The 22,208-nt window shown below is 37.6% G+C and overlaps 1 protein-coding gene across 3 annotated transcripts in view; it reads right to left on the bottom strand.

Moving 5' to 3' along the window:
• Nucleotides 1-1,255: 1,255 nt before the first annotated feature.
• Nucleotides 1,256-22,208, bottom strand: part of CXADR (CXADR Ig-like cell adhesion molecule) — a 33,489-nt gene continuing 12,536 nt past the window's right edge. Inside the window, exons 2-8 of one of the 3 annotated variants that reach the window (XM_057368610.1) lie at nucleotides 17,789-17,958; nucleotides 16,922-17,126; nucleotides 16,393-16,548; nucleotides 15,263-15,385; nucleotides 14,847-14,985; nucleotides 14,324-14,507; nucleotides 1,256-1,846 (exon numbers count right to left, since the gene is read on the bottom strand). In XM_057368610.1, the coding sequence (XP_057224593.1) occupies nucleotides 1,805-1,846; nucleotides 14,324-14,507; nucleotides 14,847-14,985; nucleotides 15,263-15,385; nucleotides 16,393-16,548; nucleotides 16,922-17,126; nucleotides 17,789-17,958 (1,019 nt within the window). In that variant the 3' untranslated portion in view covers nucleotides 1,256-1,804. Of the gene's footprint in view, nucleotides 1,847-9,601; nucleotides 9,667-10,019; nucleotides 14,508-14,846; nucleotides 14,986-15,262; nucleotides 15,386-16,392; nucleotides 16,549-16,921; nucleotides 17,127-17,788; nucleotides 17,959-22,208 lie in introns of those variants that run through there. The other 2 variants (XM_057368611.1, XM_057368608.1) reach the window with 2 other exon arrangements.

Raw genomic sequence — 22,208 nt, 5'->3', positions numbered from 1 at the left:
CAAGCTTTGCAAATTTTTATGCAGAAAAAGGTTTCTATGAAATTCACTTTTTAAACAAAACTATAAGCTTGCACAGTTACTCCTACCTTTCTCCCGCCTTCTTAAACATCAGCAATTAAGCAATTAGATGACGATGATCATTGAAGACAGGAAAAGAAACTTACTCATCTTATTTGGAGCATACTGTAGCAAAAAATRTAGATTCTGTCTACAAATCTTTACATTACAGAACATACATTAAACAGAACAGGCAGTTGCTGCTTCTTGACAARRCAACTTTCATACYRATCCCASTRGAATTTTACCCTGATTAATTACTTGCCAGATTCACTCAGAGACAAGTTTAGGCAGCATGGAGTCAAAAGAGAGAATGAGGAATGAAATATTTTGGCATAAAAACAAGTGCTTCTTAAAGGCAAAGTATCTTTTCTGTAATTAAAACACTGAAGTTAGATTTGGAATGGTTTTTTTTTAATTGTCTACTTGAACCTGTGATATTTAGAAACCCTCCATGYTTCCATTTTTCTCAGAAGTTGTTCATATTTCCTTAGAGGGTTTTACTTGACTATTCATGTGCAGTGACAAAACCACTTCTATGGAACTTTTGCTTGATAGCATCTGAGTTTATTCTAGAATTAGCTGTGCTCCTCTCAAAAACATAACAAAATTTAATAAGTAACACATTTTTCAGCATTGTAACCACCAGTTTCACAACGGATTATGTGGTTGCCTTCAGAACACAGTATAAAAAGTGCCTCTAGATTAGGGTTTAAATTTATACCTAAGTATTTACAATAAGAAACCAGCACCAGTATTTCTCAAGAACACAGACAGATGTAGTTAAAGGCAGGTTTGGRTTTGCATATGCTCGCTGCTACTGCCTAAATTCCCAGTGTCCTTCAATGCACTCTGATTTATGTGGAATGTGACAGGGAAAGAGTTATCAAAAATGGCCTCAAGTCCAGTGGGGTCCGAGGCCCCAAAAATTAATTTCATCAATTCCTGCCCGTTAGATCAGATTACAGTGGTCTCATCCTTACATGGTTACATAAATTAATATTTTCATTATGAAATCAATACCCAAAGTCTCCACGCTGCAGGAGGCAATGGGGCCCCCAACCAGCCTGGTTTGAACAGCAGAGAGCACGCTCTTCTTCCCTCTGGACTCCTGCATGGTTAAACTGGGGAGCAGGAGGAATTAGGAAGTGCACAGATGTGAATTACCACACCACCTGCATTAACAGATTATGCTGAAGCACATGTTAAATGTAACATTAAAGCATATTTTATTAAGTGTTATAAAATATATACAATCTCAAAACACATTTCACACACAGTCTGTGAGTCCCCATGGGTATCACTACAGCATTTAATAGGTGACACGCTTCCTATGAAATCAGCAGACCAGAGAGCTAGAAAAACCCAAAACTACTCTATTTCAGATTACAATCTCTTTAACACACCACTGCTTAAGGCTATATTTCTTCTACCTGAGTTGATTTTGTTAAGTTCACAATTTTTAGGATCTCCAGGAAATGGGGTGGGGGAAGCAGAGAGGGGTGATGGTGCATAGTTTTCAAAACACAAAAGTAGTAAGAAAAATGTCAGGAGTGGCTTTGTAAACTTTGCATTAAAAATATGAAAAAGAAAAAAYTTAGTACTTACAAAATTGAATACAGCCTACTTAAAAATCTTGAATCTAAAGTGAGATCAAGTTTAAAAATACCAGCACTTCATTTCAAAATGTACTTCAGTTTCACCATACTGGAAAGTCATGCAAAAACTGCTGCCTGTTTCTTCATGTTTATACCACTGTTATGTCACCAATCTTGTGTGCGATGTCATACTACAAAAAGAAAGAATATCATTAATCTACATCAACAAGAGGCCAGATACYGTAATATGCAGTAATTAAATGTACTATTCAGATCATCACCCCACTTGTGGCCATTCATATTAGGGTTCATAGCAGTCTCTGACAGCAAAAAGATGCAGTGGTGCTGCAAATTGAAACTTCATTTATGGGTGGATYGTAAATAACTGTGAGTTTAACTTGACAGGAGATTTTCAGCACCTCATGGATTTCCCAGTGCATACGTACTGCCTTGCACTTTTAAAGTGCCTGTCAAAATCCACTAAATGTCTCTTTCATAAGTTTCATACCARTAACTTGAATTGTCAAAGAACCACACTGTTTTGTTGCTTACTGCTATGATCACTCAGTTTTCTCAAAGTATCTCATCCCAATTTCCACACTTGCTCATTTCACCTTTTCCTTAGAAGACAGTTCTAATTCCTTGACTATTGTTACTGACTTTTCTGAGGATAATGTTTTGTACAAAGATAACAAAAATAATTCTTTGTTCCAGTTACTGTTCTCTATCAGTGCTCTTTAACTTCTTATTCTAAGACTGGTATTGTAAGGAAAATGATATCCCAGCWTTTTTGCCACCACTCCATGCTACAAAATGCACTTTCTGCATGCTGTCTGTACCTAAAATGCTGCGGTCACCAATGTTAATTCTGCAAACATGATAATACACCAGAAAAAAATCTCTTCCTAGCTAATAATCCTCAAATGTATATGGCTGTATTGTGTTCACTGGAAACATCGCATTTTCTTGCCTAATTTCAGTGTATTACAGGCCTTTGCAAAATTATAGCCATCCTCACAGATTTTTAAGACGTGCCTCAATGCCACAATAGTTTCTCTGTCAGAGAATTAATTAAAACAGTAATTAAAACAACTGACTCAGGCAATTTCTGCAACATCTCACTTTCTTACTTGCACACTGTCACACTGCAATTAGCATTACACATCAAATGGTGTCTTCCAGCTGCACGTGACAGTAAAATGAACTGAKTGCCTTCCCAAAACTTTGCTTGGAAGCCTAACTCTAATAAGCACTGAGTTCTGCCTGGCATGAAATCACAACCTGTGGCTTCTTTCYATTTCAAGCTATTACCTGGCATCATAACCTGCTGTACAACTTCATTGTGGCTATTGTTCACATAATTACTCTTGTAGGGAATATTTAGAAGGGCATTAATTGGGACTAAACACTGAGGCCAGAAGTGTCCTCTCTGTCTGTATTCCTGTCTGCACCACGGATTGCAYAATGCTCCTATTCACCACCTCTTGCATTAATAGTTCTTAAGTTAATAATTAACATTAAATTAATAGGCCTTCTAAATAAAATTTAGGCTGCTCCCCACACAGTCTACTGAGACTGAGAAGAGCCTGAAGAAACAGTGCTCCTACATTCCAAAACATTGAAAAATCCAGCTTGTCTCAGGGATAGGACAGGTATGTAAGAAGGGTTCATGCAATAATATCTCTCCATCAAGCACATCCTCTTTGCCCCATTTCATGAACGAGCCAGGAGACAATTAGCATAGCCTGTTTATGGAGAAAATTCTGCTATGTGACACAGAGATGAGCTGGGACAAGGGGAGAGCTCTTGATACCCCAGTTTGGAAAAGCAAATATTTTTTAAAATCTGATGCTTAAACAAGCTAGAAAGGCAAAACAGAACAAATACAACACAATCTGTTCTCCCTTGCCTGCACTGTCCTGATACTTTCAGTCTTGATTTTCTTTTCCTTTCCTTCTCATACAAATGAATCTTTAGCAATAAAAAAAAATCAAATAAAGAAAAATGTGGTCTGGCAAGTGAACCTTAGCATGCAGCTAGAGGCTGTTCATGCAGCTGTGATGAAGAATAAATAGAGAATAATTTAAAGAAAAATTAAAACATCCACCCCCCAGTGTTGTAACTTATAAACRAGATGTGGTAAGTCCTTTGGATCGTGCAAGGAAAACTATCAGTTAATAAGAAACTACTGTCTGCCCAGGTACTTGCAATCATAACCCCATTAAGTTTAAGCTGGAAAACCAGGGATCAGTCTGAAATACACTGTATGAAATGTAATTTAAAGTGCCTAATGCCTAAAGCAGAGGCAAGCAAGTGAAACTGGTTAGGAACAAAAAATATGATAGAAAGTGACAGTGGAAAGACGACCCTCCACAAAGGCGTGATCAAAAGCAACACATACCACACTCAGAAAGAAGTAAAAACCTGCCCAAAACTCCGTCCTGCTCCATTGGGAAATCCGTATCACAGTCAGGAATAAAAAGGCAGCATGTGATAGAAAGAGAAAAATTCCAATGCAAATGGGAAGCTGTAGGCAGAGGGGAAGTGTATAAACCACCAAAAACAGACACTTTGTTACTGACAGGGCCAATGATGACAAGAAGGAGCTTTCARTCTCTCTGGTTGTACCTCAGCCTGTCACACTCAGGGTTAGATACCGCCAATGTCAAAAATGGTGAAGGAAAATAATCCGTCTGGAGTCCACATTTCCATTRCCTTACTCTAAGAACACCTTCCAAGACACCTGTAGTGAGCAGCAGGCAAAGAGTGGTGAGGGAGTGCCAAGTGACCTCATGGAGTGATAAGGACACTTCCCCTTGCTTTGGCAATGCGTTTTGGGGGATCTCTCACCCTCAAGAAGCTCCCTGTTGGGATCTGCTCTACTATGATTTTTCYTAAAACCTGAAATACTCAAGGAACACCAGAAGTACTGGAAGAGCGACTGATGTCATGACAGAATTAAAAAAACTGGAAGCAGCAGGGGACGGAGACAAACACAGATGGTCTCTACATCTATCTTAAATACATCTATTTCAAAATTTCTAAGATTATGAAAGAAATGGRAAAACATACTAGATGGGCATCTGGTGAAGATGGGAATCTTCACCAGATGAAAAGATTCACCAAGGATAGCTTTAAAAGCAAAAGTGCAATGGGAAACTCTGGTTCCAAAAGTCACAAGGAGTCAACAGAACACTCCATTCTAACAGCTATGAGAGATGATGAATGAGGAGGAAATGTAAATGTCAATAGAATATAAAAAAATTTTTTAAACCCACCATGCAGCTAAGTCATGACAGAGTCAGGACATCAATGCTTATTCTCCGCTTCGATAATTGGAGTCCCCTGCCTTGGGATTCTTTTGTTGTTGTTTTTATTGCTGGTGAGTAGGCTCCTGCTAGCCGTGTCAGCCATTAAGGATGTTCTCAGCCTCCTTGTATGTTCAGCAACTTTTCCCCCATATACAAACCCTCAAGCCAGCAGCAAATTAACGAGCTCATATCATATGGTTGGCACAGACATGAGATGTTGTCAGAATTAAATTCACATGTATAACGTAACGACCCAATTTTCACTGTCAGTTGAAATCCCAGCTTGCTCAGGTAACACCAGGGGCAGGGAAATTATGCTAATTTCTAACAGGCAACAAAAGGGACTGTTGAGCATAAAGGCTCTAACCCTTCTTCCAGCCCTTTCATGTAGGAATAAAGGGTTTTAGTGGGTTGGTTGAGATTCCTGCCTGGGCACCCAGTTCAGATGTGCATAGACCATACTTAAAATAATACACCTAAAATATTTCAAGTAACAACATAACCTTAATTTTAAAAACATATGATTGATGTTTAGAACTTTGATGCCTTTCAAGTATGCAAGTCTAGCAAGATCAGAGCTGTAGGTTATCTGCACAAGAATCACAATTTTCATYGTCTTGCTACTAAATGAAAACCAACAGACATTTATGATCAGGCGGAGGATTTTTTTTCCCCTAAATGAGTTGCAAATAAAGAAACATTGTTGGTGACCTTAACTTCCGTCTGAAAAATAGTGACATTTTAATGGGAAGCTCTCAGCTCTGGTCCATACTAGTCAATCAAGCAACAGTTACATTTATTTTTTTGGTAAATAAAAGGGATGTAGAAGTATGTACTTCAGTTCTGGCAACAATTTGTTTACAGATGCTATACAGTGTTTCTCATCACAACTGTTAAAACTTATAAAAACTRTATTAGTACCTCAGCTACACATTTCTAGAGCTTTTCATTAGAACTTATTAAAAAAAAAGTTTAACTGATGCAGATTTCTCACTGAAATTATTTTCCTGAGCAAACAATAAGAAAATAACCATCTGGCACCTTAAAAGGTTCCTCAGCYTTCTGTTGGAAAACATTCTTAGCAAGTCACTGCAGAGCACCRTAGGGTCTGTCACACTTAGGCACAGAGAGATGGGGACAGAGGCTGCCAAAGCATCAGCTGTGCGGGACACTTGTAATTCCCAAACACAACATTTTTTACTTGAATTCCATACAAAGCACTCATATTTAGCCATAATTTTTTTCCAAGTGGGCTGGAGACAGTATGGGAATCCACAGCATTTTTTTTGTTTTTGAAGTTTTATGTTCTAAACACAATGAGTTTTCCCATCTTAAATAGGGATGTAAGGTCTTTAAATTAAATAGGTTACCTAAACAGGTCAACCAAACCACAACTCAAGTCCAAAGCAAAAGATATTGCAATGCCTAAGCAACTTCATCTTGAATTACAGAGTACAAGGATGAAACCAGGGCAAGACCAAACAGTTMATTTCAAGCTGTGTCCTTTTAGTAAGTCTGAATTTTTCTCATGTACCAACAAGAAAGAGGAAAGAATATGTGAAAAGAAACTAATTGCAAGCTGTATTCTGTATTTTACAGCCGAGATAAACTGTTTCTGGTCTTGACAGTTACAGGATTGGAAGCGACAAGGAAGGGCACTTTATTTRTCTGGAGAAGAAGTGCAGTGCTAGCAGCCACAACATAAGCTTTTTGACAGGTTCCACAAACCACCAGCTGTGCCCCAGAATTGGCATCTTTAGCAGTCAAAACAATTCAGTAGTGTTATCTATTCCCACTAGTTGCCTTTATTCCTGCTCTAAGGTATCRGCTTTCCTCCCACCTGAGCTATTGTACTGGGAAACAGAAATCCTAAATTAATTTTATCTTGATCTCCTACAGCTAAGTAAAGCATAGCATGAGTGTTTTAACTCCAGCAAACAGTTTCTTCGAAACACCACCCACTCAGCTGCCTGAGGAGTCATCTGTGAGTGGCTGGGGCTGCAATCAGAGCCCTTAAATGTCAAGAACAAACGCTCTGCTGCACACTTTAACTTCCCTGAAATCTGACTAATCCCCACTGCTGTTTCACAGGTAAAATATTACCAAGTGACACAAAATCAGGAGATTCGGATCCCTGCATGGGATAATAGTTTCAATTACAAATTGCAAAGTAGGACAAGTCACAAGCTGTAAAGATGCATTACTTCACTTGTGCAGCAGGAACTGGCTACAAGAAACAAAAGCTCAAGTTTCTTTCTTACTCATACAGAACATGATATAATTGGAAGCTATTAATTAATGGTATTTAATTACCTCTGTAGCTCTTTACCATCTGATTTAGTACTCCTTTGACAGTGAATTCTAACCCAAGAGACCACTGCACCCCTGGAGATGTTTRTGCCCAGAGACCAAAAAGCTGAGCTGTCACCATGTCTGAGGTATTCAGGAGAATCTACACTTTATTCTGGTTCCTTTTATAGTACTATTAGTAATAATAGAAGCAAAGCCATCACATGCAGAAATTATGGATTGTAGGAACACTACAAGGCTCTGCAATTTAACAAGTGCTGGCTATACAAGCAACTGCAAATGAAAAAGAGTTTTGCAGACCCTGAAAACCCCTAAGCCAGACGTTGCTAGAAACTAGAGTAGGGAAAGGCTTCAAGAAGTTGGAAAGTTCATGCATGTTTCCAGAATCCATATCCCTGGTACAAAACTCCCCAGAAACTGATCAGACTCACTGCTTCCCTCTCCTCATTTTGCAATTAGGAAGAATACGCCGGGCAAGAGAGTACAATACCCTTYAGGTACAGCACTCGGCTTCTGGCCTGCCTGCAGCAGAGCCACAGCATCCAGCCCTGCAAGTGGGACAACTGWCAAGGCATCACACAGCTCCCTGCGCTTCCCAGCGGACACACTGCCTCCAGAGGTTTTTCCCCTAAGAAAAAAATTAGATTACCAAAGATAAAATGATGTGCTTTCAGATGTTAATGTCTCTTCTAATATTGCCACTTTTTAAAACTGTTACATAATCGAGTTGTGTAACCAACATGCTCAACTTCCTTACAAAGCTGCTCCCCTCTCTTCATCCATCAATCAACCCTGGCATTGTCCTGTATGAACTGCACTGCTTTGTTTCCCAAATAATATGGTGCAATTATCCTTCATCTATTTCTCTAGAGAGCATTGACCAAAAGAAACTTCACTAAAGGTGAGGACCCAAACAGCAGCTGCTGCCACTAAATGCTACCGACTTTGTACATCAAAGCAACCTGACCAGTGCTTCAACAGCTGAAAACTGAAGTCTTCAAAATGCCAACTTACAAAGGTGACACTAACTTTGATTTCCAACGATATGAAAATCAAAAGATCTTTAAAGGCTCCCTATTTCCAGAAACTTGACTTTGAATGGAAGTCAGGAGCAGGGATAATACAAACCTCCAGGCCACTTTTCYGCTAGAGTGGTTATTTTATAAAATTAAAGGTTCATACTCTTCTCCTGATAGCTGTGCCTGCACCATTTTGCAAAAAGYCTAAAGCAAATTAAGAAAAGCAACAGAATCATCGTAACTCAAGTACGCACATTATTTTTACATTAAGATGCAAGTCTTCACATTCTGAGGGATCACCTACAGTCATACACAAGCGAGAGGTAGTTTCAGAATAAGCTGAGATTTGGAAAGATAAGCAATATTCATTGCTTTATTTTCAAAAACTTCAAAATTCCTTCCCACTCTTGCTTCTGCTCCAGCTGTTTTCTTTACAAACTACTCCACTTTATGAATTTTACAGATGGGAAACAAGGCTAAGTTGCTGTCATTACCTGTTTTCTAAAACAGCCTGGCAATTAACTGCCTATAAGTATTACCACAGAGCTTTGAAAGAACTCGAGCTGCTCCATCAGGGAAAAAAATTTGAGATAGCTGAAGGACCCAGCCAAGATGTTCAGAGAAACAAACAGCCAGGCAGACCTTTTATGGAAGTTTCTCCAAGGTACTGTCTAACACATATATAAAGGACTACAGAAGTTCTGTAGAACTACCAGGTGCTGAGTGCCCTGTTCTSTCAGGACACCCAGGAAAGTTCTAGCTGTTTTGTTGGAATTCCACAGACAAGCTGGAGGTACTCAGTTTCTGGTTCACGGTCACCTATCCTCCAAWTAAAAGACCTGAGGAACTGCTGAGGCATGCAAGAGCCATCTGTGACAAAACTGCCACCCTAAATTCAACACTTCCATCCTTTCCCAAGTCTTCACAGGAATGCTAAATAGAGTGTAAAAAAGGTTTCTTAGAACTCTATTTATAGAGGAGAATCTGAACTTCCATTTTCATTAGTTTTCCTTTGTATTTAAGCATGAGCCTTAATTGGAAATAGAAAAAATTCCTAGCATTTTATCCACTAGTACTTCATTTAACTTCACCTGCACACAAATGTTGGGTTTTTTACATATACAAAGAAGCAACTGGAACATCTGGCCTGGCCCAGAACACATTAATATATGAAGATAGGCATGCATTATAACACATGAACATGCACACATTATAAGCAAATGCAAGCTAATTATGCCTCCAATGATATGATTTTAATACATGCCACTAATGCAAATAGAGCCCATGCCAGATTTTGGATACACACCTGAGATGACACTGGAGAAATCACAATTATCACAGGTAAAATTACAAGGACAATAATCGGTTGGTCTGCAAGGTCAAGGGATGCAAAGTACCAAGTCAACTTCATTGAAATTGAAAAAGATGAATATTAACACACTAACAATATAAAACCCGAGCATTTTATCAATGTACTTTGACTGCTGTCAACTTGTTTGAATTTCAAAAACAAAGATTATTCTGTTTCAGGAAYCTTTGGTTCTACCTAAAATAAAGAGGGATGAAATTTAAAGGTCCTTTCCAGTCTTATGTTTCAGAATAACTATTGATATCTACAAATAGAAATCYCACATAAAAGTGCATATTTTCAAACATCTGAAGTTTTACTTGTCTTGGAAATCAAGGGGGAGAAAAAGTAATAAATAAAATTATTCATGCCAGCATGGTATACACAGACATATTTATTAGTTTACTTCCAATTACATAAAGAGAAAGCTGAAGCCATACACAAGTGCTGCTTTAAAATAAAGACAGACTACTGTTTTCTCCAACAGTTTTATTTCAAAAAGTACACAAGTCTGTCATGGAACTACAGCATTTTAAAATTTTGGATTTTGTATTTTTACAAATTCACTCACAATACCTGTATTTTAAAATACCATTCCCCCAAAAGTGTGAATATAAAACCTCATACTGAAATTCATGTCAATATTCAAAGTCCATGCTTTGTGCATGAGAGTGTAACATAACATCATAACATTTTGGATCCCAGGAAGTTGTTATTGCTCCGATTTCAGCTGAGYTATGCCTCAGTGCTAGGGGGCTATTAAACAAAGGGCCCCATAAAGCACCTATCAAGTGTATAAARCAAGGTTTAAGTGACACAAATAGCATAGTATCTTTAGACTGGAACAAAGACCTAGAGTGATCCAGAATATATACACTGCTCAGAACAAAACTAAAAGCTTCTCATGGAAATCAGTAATATACAATATTCAGCATTACAGAAAAACTTGCAATTCAGAAGTCTTACTTGCACTATTAAACAGGAAGCATACATCTAATATGAATGAGACTATCAAGAGCTGAGAAAGACGTATGCATTGTACATTTGTTTCAAAATTCATGTTTTACCCCTCCAACAAGGCATTTCTGTGCACCACACAGTTTTGGAAGAAGTATTCGTTTTTAGGGAAGGAAGTTTCACACAAGTATCTTTAAATACCCACTGCAGAAAGTTCATGAAAACTYTTGTAATGTATGGACAAGTGTTATATAACCTCTACAGTATTACAAGTCTAACACTTTATTCACACCATGCTAAAATTGAGGGATTTCTTTCTATATATAGTAGTCTTCAACAGGCAAGTTTACAGTCATGACATTAACTAGAGGTTTCTTGAGCTCACTTAGAATATTTACACAATGGTACCACCCTCCCTCCCCTTTCCCCCCCCTTTTTTTTAATAAAATGAGACATTAAAAACGCCACCTCCTAACTGCTATATCAGCTGCCATTACTTCCTAAAACTGTTCTGTCATCAGAGCTCTCTGTCACATCTGATACCTTACATGTTTAACCAGTTCATCTCCCACACAGCTGGAAATTATTGTTAAAATACAGTAGCTGCTTTTGAGAATCATAATCCAGTGTAAGTGAACAATCTAGTGACAAAAGAAATAAGTTATAATTTATAATAGCAGTATTATGTTTTCATAGTAGTGTTGCATCCATCCAAAAAGGCATGATGATAGCAACTTGAGGCAGAGTTTACCCCAAGTCAGAGATTCTGTATTTCAGATAAGGACTGTGTCAGATTCCATTTCTTTCATTTTTCCATGCAATTACATAAATAGACAGACACTGTCAAGGCTACTAAGCCTAACAGCCAGGCTCTGAGGGCACATCAGGCTGTCCTTCTGTCCATTTATTATTTTGCACAAGCTGACAGAGCATCAAGCATGTGTAAACTCTGCTCTCTGTGCTTTACTGAGACAGGTATCTGGGTATGAGTGTCCTAGGGCTTACCTGACTGTAAGTTACAGGGTCTCAGGCCAAACCAAAACCAAACCAAACCAAACAAAAAATTATAAAAAAAAAAACAAAAAAAAACCAAACTTCCAAAAAAACACATAGGTCCACACATGGCTTAGAACCAAATGTAGTAAGGTTTATAGCTCTCTCTTAGTCTGTGATTCAGTTTAGTCTTGCACTCAACTTGCTTTTATGGTAACTATACCCCTTTCATTAAGGAAGGCCTTAGTTTCAAGTTAAACAATCAGTGTATGATTAACATCTTGGAAGTCTCTTCTATCACAATAATTGGATGCAAAAAGATGTCTCCTCAACTATTGTTCTTTAGAAGCTATGTTTGGCACATTTCCTAAACCTATTATTTACCACAGAAATAAAAGTCAATCATCCCTCTCATTGGTACAACTGAAGAGTTTTCAGKAACACAAACACACAAATCATAATTAGCAATTGAAGGAGTAAGTGACATTTTGAAATACAGAACAATACAGAGAGAGACACTGAAGTTCACATCCAAAAATAGGCAGGAAGAGGTATAAATAGTATGTAAGAATCAAGAAATCAGATCACAGTGTCATATTTTAAGAACTGTACCATCATCTAAGCACCTGTTCATACAGTATGTTTAGGCACCAGAAATTTCATAAAAACTGAAGTTACAATCAGGCAAAGTTTATTGACAAGGCACACATGAAAGATAAAAAATCTGATCTCTAACAGTATCAGTTTACAATCTAAAAAAGTCCCAAATGTGTAAAACTAACTCTATATTACTTAATAGCCATTCAAGTTTCTAAAGTCAGTATGAAGGGTATGTTAGAATCATGAAATTGTTTGGGTTGTAAGGAGCTTAAAGATGACTATGTACCAACCACTGCCATGGGCAGGGGAATCTCTTTATGTTAATAGTGCCAGCCAAAAATTGTGCACCTATTTACAGATAGGACAAACATTTAGTAGTAAGCCAAAGAATTCTTCACAGATCTATAAGCAGCTACCAAAAAAGAAGATATTAAACCTAGAAGTTTGGGGGACTGCTGTTTTCTCTCACTGTTGCTACACACAAATAATCCTAACATCTTTTAACAGGCTATTCAGATATTTCTTTCATCAACATCAGTGCACGTACTATAATGCTGCTACAGTTTTCCAAAATACCTTGCAGTTCAAGTTCCCTAGCCAGAAAAAGCTGAAGGAACTCTCCCCACCTGCTCCCCAGCACAAGATAAAGAAGGTAGAAAACAGGAAGGAAGAAAAACCTCACAGATYCAAATTGCACTGAGTTTTAAAGGGAGCTTTTGCTGGTATGTAACATCAGCCATCAGAAGCTACCAGAAGTCCTTAAGCACACGTGAAAGTAAGACAAGGAATTGCTGTGTTTCTCCTGTATTGCTTTAAGTTTGCAAAAGTGGGAAAAAGCGTTTTTAGTCTTGCAACATGAGATTTATATTAACAATCCTGGATAACTATTTCCTCTCAGCTACATGAAGTTCTTGCTCTCCACAGTCTGAACCTTGGTTCAGAATATTTATGGCTGTTGAAGAGGCAAGAAGAAATAAGCTTTGAAATCCTTGCAAACTCATACAGCCAGACATTAGCATCCTGCTCAAAGGCTGATTATTGCTTCATGGAATATGTAAAAAGTTGTTTCCACAGTAATTAGAGCAAAAGGACAGACATCACATGCCAGTTACCTAACAGCTTTCATTAAAACCCCGTGGAGCTTCTAGGAAATTGCTTCGGAAAAAACCTTAAGAACACTGCCTTAGTGTCTAAACAGGCATTGGAAAATGCAAGGTACAATTCACTTAAAGACCTGTRTAAAGACACATTAATTCATTCTTACTGTGACAGTAACAGTTGATCTGTAGATTTTAGAGCTTAGATAGCACCACCAACAACCTGATAGGACCTCTTGCATCAGCTAACCTAAGTATTAAGTTATCTGACATGACCAGAACTAGTTATTGTAGAAAAATTTGTGTTTCAAAGAGTTTGCAAGGTCCTGTCACACTTCCCCTCACTGCCATTTTAAATTCAGAACAGATTAATTAAATTAACCAAACCAATTAAATAACTGGCTGCTGCTGAAATAAGAGCTCAAGTACTTCAAACAAACATTACAGGTTAAAGAACCACACAAACACTCAATTTGAACAAAATTCAAAGTCATCCTTGGGATTTCAGCCCCCTGCAACTATACCAGACAGTGGCCAAGTTAAAATGCGCCTGTTATTCCACAACTGAGAATAAAGTTTCAGGAACTCTGAGAAACTTCATGGTCTACACATTAAATGCTTTTGTTACTTCTCACTTGTGTCTCACTGTTACACATTCAGATCTGCACATCAGCTGACAGTGTCAGTGCATCCTCAGCAACCTACCAGAGGTCCAAATACCTTCAGTGTCCAATATTTATTTAGGAACTTCAATGCTTTTAGCAAATAGTTCAACTGTCATAGACTAATAAATTTTAAATTAAATATGAGAATTGGTGGCTTGTCAAACTAACTTGTTCGTTTTTTTCAAGGAAAATTTCATGCCCATGTTTAAATGAGGGATGGAACACAGTAGTTTTCTCTAATACTTACAAYGAACACTTTAAAAAACAGCTTTTAAATTAATAATATTTTATACTATTGACCCATCTTTGCTTTGTGCTGGAATCATCACAGGAACAGCTCCCATTCTACTTAAATTAGGTGCAGCTACCTTTGAAGGTGCAAAGGTTGGGTTTTGAGGAGCACGTTCAAAGTCTTCACTTGGGACTTGGCTATATGGAGTTTTGGTATATCCTTCCATGTTGGAGGGAGACATTGAGCCCAGGGAAGAACGATTGCTGCCGATGTAGCTGCGAGCTGTTGAACTGCGACTTTTTGGAGGTGGAACATCTTCTCTGAAATAAACAAAAAAAAAAATAGTTGCAGAACGAAAGTTCAATCATCATTATTATAAAGCAAATATTCAGTTTGTTTCTTTCTATTCTGATGCAGTAGCCAAAAAAATCCTTACATCTTCTTCTAAAGTAACAAAAACTCCTCAATATTGATTGCCTTTAAAATATTTACTGAMATGAAACAAACCACAAAAAGTTCTCTGACAAACCATTAGTATGTTATAATAAGCTTTCCAGATTAAGACAGAAAGCTCAACTGTTAAGTAACTTATTTGCAGAAACACATTTAAAAGTTAATCTTCCAATAATACTGCTCAGAAACTAGAGACATGTCATTACCTGATATCATGATGAACTTCTTTCTCGTATTTCTTCTCTCTGTGCTTCTTGCAGCAACAGATGATGAGAAAACACAGTACAGAAAGACCCAGCAGCGTTCCTATAATAGCTCCAGCAATTATACCAGCTGTATTTACGGCTAGAATAGACAAATAACAATACTGGTTGTTAAATGTCAAAGTTATAAGACCAACTTTCTTTTAACATTAAGCACAGTATGTTTCACATGATGCAGGTCAATACTACACCACTGAGGGAGTGCTCAATCATATGCATTTAAAACAGTAATACTTGAAGTGGCACCCACCAGTTACATAACAGTGTTGGGGCTTTTAACCTTTTAGGAGCTTAGAGAAAAAGACCACTCAGCTTTAAGACACAGAACACTATGTGACTATTACACAGCAAACACTTACGAGGGGTGACATTCAGCTCGACAGAACATTCATCCATGCCAACTCTGTTTGAGGCCACACAGCTGTATGTACCAGAATGCTCTCGAGAGGCATTTTTCAGAAGAAGTTCCCCTGTATTTTTATCTACAAACAACAGAAGGTAGAGGTTTACCATTTTCTTAAGTATAATTTCATATTCAATACAGGATTATTAATCCAGCACATACATAAAAATCTTAATAACACTATATTAAAAACATCCAGACTAAAACAAACTTCTATCACACTGTAAAATACTATTGTTTGTAAAAGTCTTGCCCTGTTAGAAATGTATTCCACAGCATTATAACCTGCTCTATCTGCTGAAAAAGTTAGGTAGAGACTTGATTCTTGATAACACTCTCACTGTCCCCAAACCTACATTCACAAGCCCAAAACTAACATTTTTTTAGTGAAGCACTGGTCACTCTTGCACAATWTCCCACTTATTCTTGTCCATCATTGATATTGTCAATTGATCTTTTTGTTACCATGAGGCAAATCTGGGATGTGGAGAAAGAAGGGGCAAGACAACRGTAGCCTAAAGTCTTGAGTGGTACAGAGAAGGACATTAATGACCAACCATTCACTGTCAAAACAAGGAATCAGAGACATCAAATAGCACTACCAAGAGTCAAGTTCAAAATTAAGAATAGTATTAGGCTCTTCCTTTGTTATCTGATTTTTAAGTATCTATGTTTTAAGATATTACATACTCCAATAGAGTTCAGAAACATACAAAACACTGGAGATTTTTTGCTTGTTTTAAATCAAACTGAAGCCACAGTGAATTCCATACTGTTCACTTGAGCACAAAAGCAAAAACATCAGCATGCAGGAGAACTCACAACACTTGGGCACAGACGAGCATGATACTGCAGCCTGATGGTAAGAATCTCAACTTAAAGCCTGAAACATTTCCCAGCATGAATTAAAAACCAAAATCAACTCCTGCTTGTTTCAAAGTCAGTTTTGTTAGAGGGTGGAAGTCACAATTAATCGTGACTACTCTACAGCAACACTAACCCTGAGCTTCTCACAAGTCAAGATAAGCCAAAAAACCTGCTGCAATTTTTTAATATTTCAGAGTAATAAATAAAGTTTGACAGTACTCAGCATGGAAATGGCAGGAAGTTCCCGTGTGCCAGATACTCTCCTCCAGTCATAAGACAAAAGTGGGGATCCTTCTTGTGACAGGCATTTCAAGGTAACATCTTTTCCAATCTCCTGTGATCCTTCAATGGAGCATTTAGTCCTTGCTGGCTTTACTAATAAACAAAACATCACTGAATTAGTAACAGTCATATCAAATGCTTACTAGTTGTATTCTAGTAGTCAGTCCATTTTGTAAAAGATAAAGTTTGTGCCTCAAACCATTTCTATGCATGGAGATTTTCTATGAAATACAATCCAGGCCCAGAATTTTTAAAAATGCTCATTATTCTAAATATTATTACCCTTCATTTCCCAGAACAGAATTATGCCCGTTCCTCCCAAGGCCCCTATAATGAACATAGTCATCACAGATTCAGTACAACATTGTCCAACTGAGGTTTTCATTTCAGATAGTGAAAATAGGTTAGAATAGAATAAGCACATAAAAAAACATCACTGAAAATTTAAGAAAAGAAATTGTCTCACCAAGTACAGTCAATTGTATTTTTTTGCTTTGAACTCCAGGAGCCTTCTTCACTTTGCACTGGTAAGTGCCAGTGTCTGCTGCCTTTAAATTCAGGATATCCAATGAACCATCACCAGATCTGGGATCAAGATTAGTAAACTGCATTCGTCCAGTCATAGCAGCATAATAATGATTATAAATCCTGTCTACAGCATACATAATTATCTATAAAAAAAGAGAAACATGACTCAGAAATCCACTTAGAATGCAAACATTTAAAACAATTGGATCTCTTTAGACTCTCAAATTTCTTTCTATGGTTTTAATTCCAGAAATATGACATAGTCTCCATCTTCAAAATATTACATGCAGCATTACAGTGAATATTCCAACCAAATACCTGACCAATACCAATGTCAGTACTGACTTTTGACTGAGAGAATACTGTTTAGAATTGCTCTAATTTAATTCTACAAAACCTGTCTACTAATATGAATCACCTTACTAATAAGGCTTCCAAAGACAGGATAGCACTAATAAATTAAGGAGTCAATATACTTAAAATTAAATCCTCATAAATCTATTTTCAATAAGGAAGATAATGCAGCTACAAAAGCAGAATTTGCTTTGTGGAACTGAAGTGTATTTAATTGGGGAGTTCTTCATTAGAAGATAAGTTTATAGTRAAAAATGTCTTGATATTTCATCCTTTATCTACTATTTCAAAACTTCCACTAGATTTCATATGACTGGTGCTTCAAAGCAATTTAAGATCACAAGCATCCCAACCCGAAAAGATGGAAGTTTAAAAAGTCAGTAACAAAACTCATACATTGACCTACTCAAACAACTCAATTAACACTGTCCAAAAAGAAGTCTCTACTTACTATTTGTTCCCTCTTTTGATTATCTGCTGGTATCAATACCCACTCAATATCTAGTGGGCCTTCATCTTCTTCCGAGAGTTCAAAAGTACAYGGCAATGTAACTTTCTCTCCTTGTGCTTTTTCAAACATTGACTGGTCAGTCGAAGTTATAGTTAGGCTTCTTGTTACACCTATAAAAGTATATTTTCATGTTTTAAAAACAAGTCACATGCAGTTTTTTCACTCTAAGTGTCCTATGAGATACTTTTCCCATATAGAAATCATGCCATTAGTCAGACTTGTCACTGCTGAAGAGAGCCTGTGCAGATCCTGTCACCCAAGACAATGCAAAGTCATGTGCTGTCCATTTGGAATTACATCCAACAGGCAGCTACWCCTTTCAGGCCATACTGTTTTGGTTTTTTTTGCACAATTCAAGTTCCACACAAATCTAAACCAAACATTTTCAGCAGCAGGTTTTCAAGTCACTACATAATCACTTTAGCATTACTCCCTCATTGTTAAATTAAAGTACGGAACAGCAATGAAGTTTGCCAGGATAGACAGAATTCTTGGGGAGTCCGGGGTTGGAAATAAGTTACTCTGCCTTGAGTTATAAGAGCTCCTCTATCTACAGGATGATAGAGGACAAATTAATCTTTTCCAAAAATCTCAATGAGTTTTTTGCATTTGTTTGTCTTTTCTGCTTGCCTTACTCCTCTAAAAATGCTGTGAATTYTTTATCTGCATGCCTCTAGGCAAACATGCTTCCAAACAACAAATTTTCCTCAATTCAGCGCTGAAAAAGAATCCATATAGTGACATAAAAAGAGCTACTCAAAAGGCCCAGAGCAAGATTCCCCCTATTTCACAATAAACACAGGCTTCCCTTATAAAGTGTACAGGCTTGCACATCACAGCTCCTGATGAAAACAGGTCTGGCACTGGTACATCCACTGTTTTGTCCACCTTGCTGGAAACCAAGTTCAGATTTTCAGTCATTTTATGTATGCAGATTGCTAGACAGGACACACAGWTGTGACCACAGCCACAAGAGCTGCAAGGCCACAAGGAGAGTGGACAGTGTGAGGAAGAGAGAGGTTTCTGATGCATCTGTAATGTAACAGCCTCTGATGAAATGAGGTTTAAAATCATTATACGCTGCATTTATGCTCTAACTTGCACTTCTTCATATAGTAGAGAAACACCAGTGCATTTTTGCAGTAAATCATAGAATGTGGAGAGTTGGAAGGGAACCAACAGATATCCTTTTGCTTTACTAAAATGTAGCTCTCTAGCAACTATTTGCATTCTCTTCCTGATGTCAAAACAATGGGATCTTTAACAGCTATTTAAAAAAAAACCTTTAGAAAGAGAAASACTTGACATTTTAAATTCCAGACAACAGCCTGCAAGAAAAGGCCTTCACAATTGTTAGTTACTAACAAAGTAGGTAAGATTATTTTGTTTCCCACCATCATATTATTACTTTTCACAATGTTGCCTTCAGTCTGGGGGAAGGGCGGAAAAAAAAAAGAAACAACAACCAAAAAAACCTAGACCAATGTGAGGTAGGAAAGAGATTTATGCAGTGTCTCTTACTAACACCATATACCTTTTCAAAGACAATTCTAAAAGGTTTGTACCCGGTTTTGACCACAGTAAACAGATCTGAACAACCAATTCTCTGGTACTAGGCTGAAGTAATACTGTTTCTTAGATAATACTGATCYGTGTGAACAGCATGGACCTGTCACAAATCCTATCCTCTGCTAAAAGATCTTTTCATATTTGCAAGGATAAAACTAGGCATTCTAAACCTCTGCATAAACAGACAACACTACTACTACACAGCACCTCTATTTATGGGTAGATTTAGAGTATATTCATCTAYAACACATAGTAGCATTTATATTATTAATGCAAATTCCTGAACTGGTTTTTTTTCAGTGCCTTCCATACTCTTCTGTTTCCCTTTYCCCCATAGCCTCATTAGGGAACTGTAATACAATATTCTCAAGCTCATCTCCAAATTGCATTTCTGCATCTTCAATGTTACTACATTAAAGAAAAGGGATGTGARCTCAAGTACAGTTTAAGTGACTGATAATGAAATACACTTTGATGTTATTAATATCCTTAAAAGCCTCAAATCTGTAACCTGGGAAATTAAGAGCTTTTATTGTGAAGTAAATCACTGAAGCAGAGCTTCTGCTCTGTGGCAACATCTCCAGTCATAGTCACTTTGCCATCTGAAGTTCCACAACAAAGGACCACAGAAAAAAACATTTGCCTCCCCCTCCCCACGAGAGAACCTGCTGAGAATTTCACAAACGGGACAATAATTCAGGTAAGAGCAACACTCTGCCTTTTCACAGCAGATAGTGGGCAATAGAATTCATAGTCTGGGGACTCTATGACACCTCCCTACTACCAAGAAGCATAAACCCTTTTTTAGTTGCTACCTGCTGAAACACAACATGGCCAAAACAAACTGGACAGATGAGCATTCATRTGCTGATTTTTTTGACTACTTTTCTAAACAAATGGGACTTGTACGACCAATGTTTTATTTCTCTCCCTCTTCAGAGGTCACTTGTTCATCTCTTTGACAATTTCAAACAAACATAAAAGCAGAAGTAACAGTCCAGTACAACCAGAAGTCCCTGAAGTAGTCATTTGTAGTGACATAGCTAAAAAGCATAAGATACTTCAACCATCTCTTGCCTCTTCACTGCCAGACAAGTCCATGTGAGTATAATTTCAAAATGGATGTTAAAACAAACTTTTTCATCACAGAACACTGAGAAAGGGACAAATGGGAAGAAAAATGGTGTTAAAAGCAGGAAGTACTACATTTCAGAGACACACTCCTAGGAAACTAGACACCAATAGTCCTGCCTATCACTAACTGGTAGCTTGGCCAAAAGTGCTTTAAAAACCAGAATAAGCAAATGTTTTAGTTTCTACTACAGCACTCATTTTTGTGATCCAAAACACACAAATCAACATAGTAACAATTGCCAAATAAAAGCAGAATCCAACAGCCTGAAATGTCTTGCCCAAAATAGAAGAYTGTCACAAAAATATTTTTAAAGTTTCAATTTTTAATACTTTTGAAGTCCAAGTAATATTTTCATGCACACTGACGGCATTGAAACATATCAATGAAAGTTTAAGCACACAATCCTTAGGATAACACTCAACAATMATTTCTGCATGTGAAGCTTCCAGCACACACTAGCTGCTATGAAAGCTACTCTAACATTAGTCTGAGCCTTCTAATTACCACAGCTTTTCCATAAAGCTCAATTCCTTTCTTACTGCACATCTCCCAACACCTCTTTCGTATTGTACCAGAGTTCCACAGTTTTTTCTTACAAGGCTGCAAACACAAAGCTTTTTTCCACTTTTTTTTTTTTTTTTTTTTTTTTTTTTTTTTTTTTTTTTTTTTTTTTTTTTTTTTTTTTTTTTTTTTCTTTTTTAGGTCAACATTAGCATGCAGAAGCTCCAAGCACCTCAATTAAGGTACATGTCAGAGCTAGCTGGGCTTGGACTGAGCATTAGCAACACAAGGGAGGGGCGGATAATACTAGCTGGAGATTCCCTTCTGCAGAGAAGACACATCTGCTGCCAGACATGCTGGTGAAGGAGGCTTGGCCAGATTCAACGTGTCAGAGATTGTCAAGGGTCCTMCAGCTCTTGTTATCACCAATATTGTTGGAGRTTTYTTTCTTTTTTCTTCTTTTTCTACTTAATTATTACCTGCTATTAACAAAGGAGATCTGGACCAAAAGTCCAGAGACAAAGGAGTATATGGGACCTGAGGTGACATTTGCTCTCCTTGCTCTTTTCCTGTGAGGAGGAAAAGGCTTTTAGAGACACATCCTTCAAGTTAAGAACACACTACAGGATTGACACTGCAAGGAACAGTTTAATTTTACAGCCACAAGTATCCTTGAGAAATAAGGTCTACCAAGTTAGAGATGGGATCCACTCAAGGAAGWGGGTTGTGAACAACTTCATCAGACCTGATGACAAGCACTGTMTACCAGGGAATGGTAATTGAACTGTGCAGTCAGGGGAAGGAATAGAAATTGAGCCATAGAAGTACCTGGGCCAGGTTGGTGGGAAGACGTCTCTCAGACCCTGACGAGGATAAAGCATATTAAAAGGGAAACCACCTTGTCATGATCCACTAATACAAGCAGAGGTCGTGATGGTTCTTTAACTGAATCTCAGAGTGCAAAAGAAACAGGGACAAATATTTTTCAAAATCAAAAGCACTTTTATGGAGTGCCAACAACATGATTTATGCAACAGAAGAGGGAGAGAGGGAGGAAAAGAGAGAGAGAGAGAGAATTGGATTATTGCTACCAACAGCACAGATGAAATCCTCGTGGTCCAGAGCCGTTAGGTCCATCTTCATCTGTGGGGAGTA

This window comes from Malurus melanocephalus, unplaced genomic scaffold (assembly GCF_030028575.1).
Source record: "Malurus melanocephalus ecotype Western Australia unplaced genomic scaffold, MMel_1.1 scaffold_95, whole genome shotgun sequence".
Classification (NCBI taxonomy): domain Eukaryota; kingdom Metazoa; phylum Chordata; class Aves; order Passeriformes; family Maluridae; genus Malurus; species Malurus melanocephalus.
The sequence above is the reverse complement of the archived record's forward strand: the minus strand, read 5'-3'. Positions and strand labels throughout refer to the sequence as shown.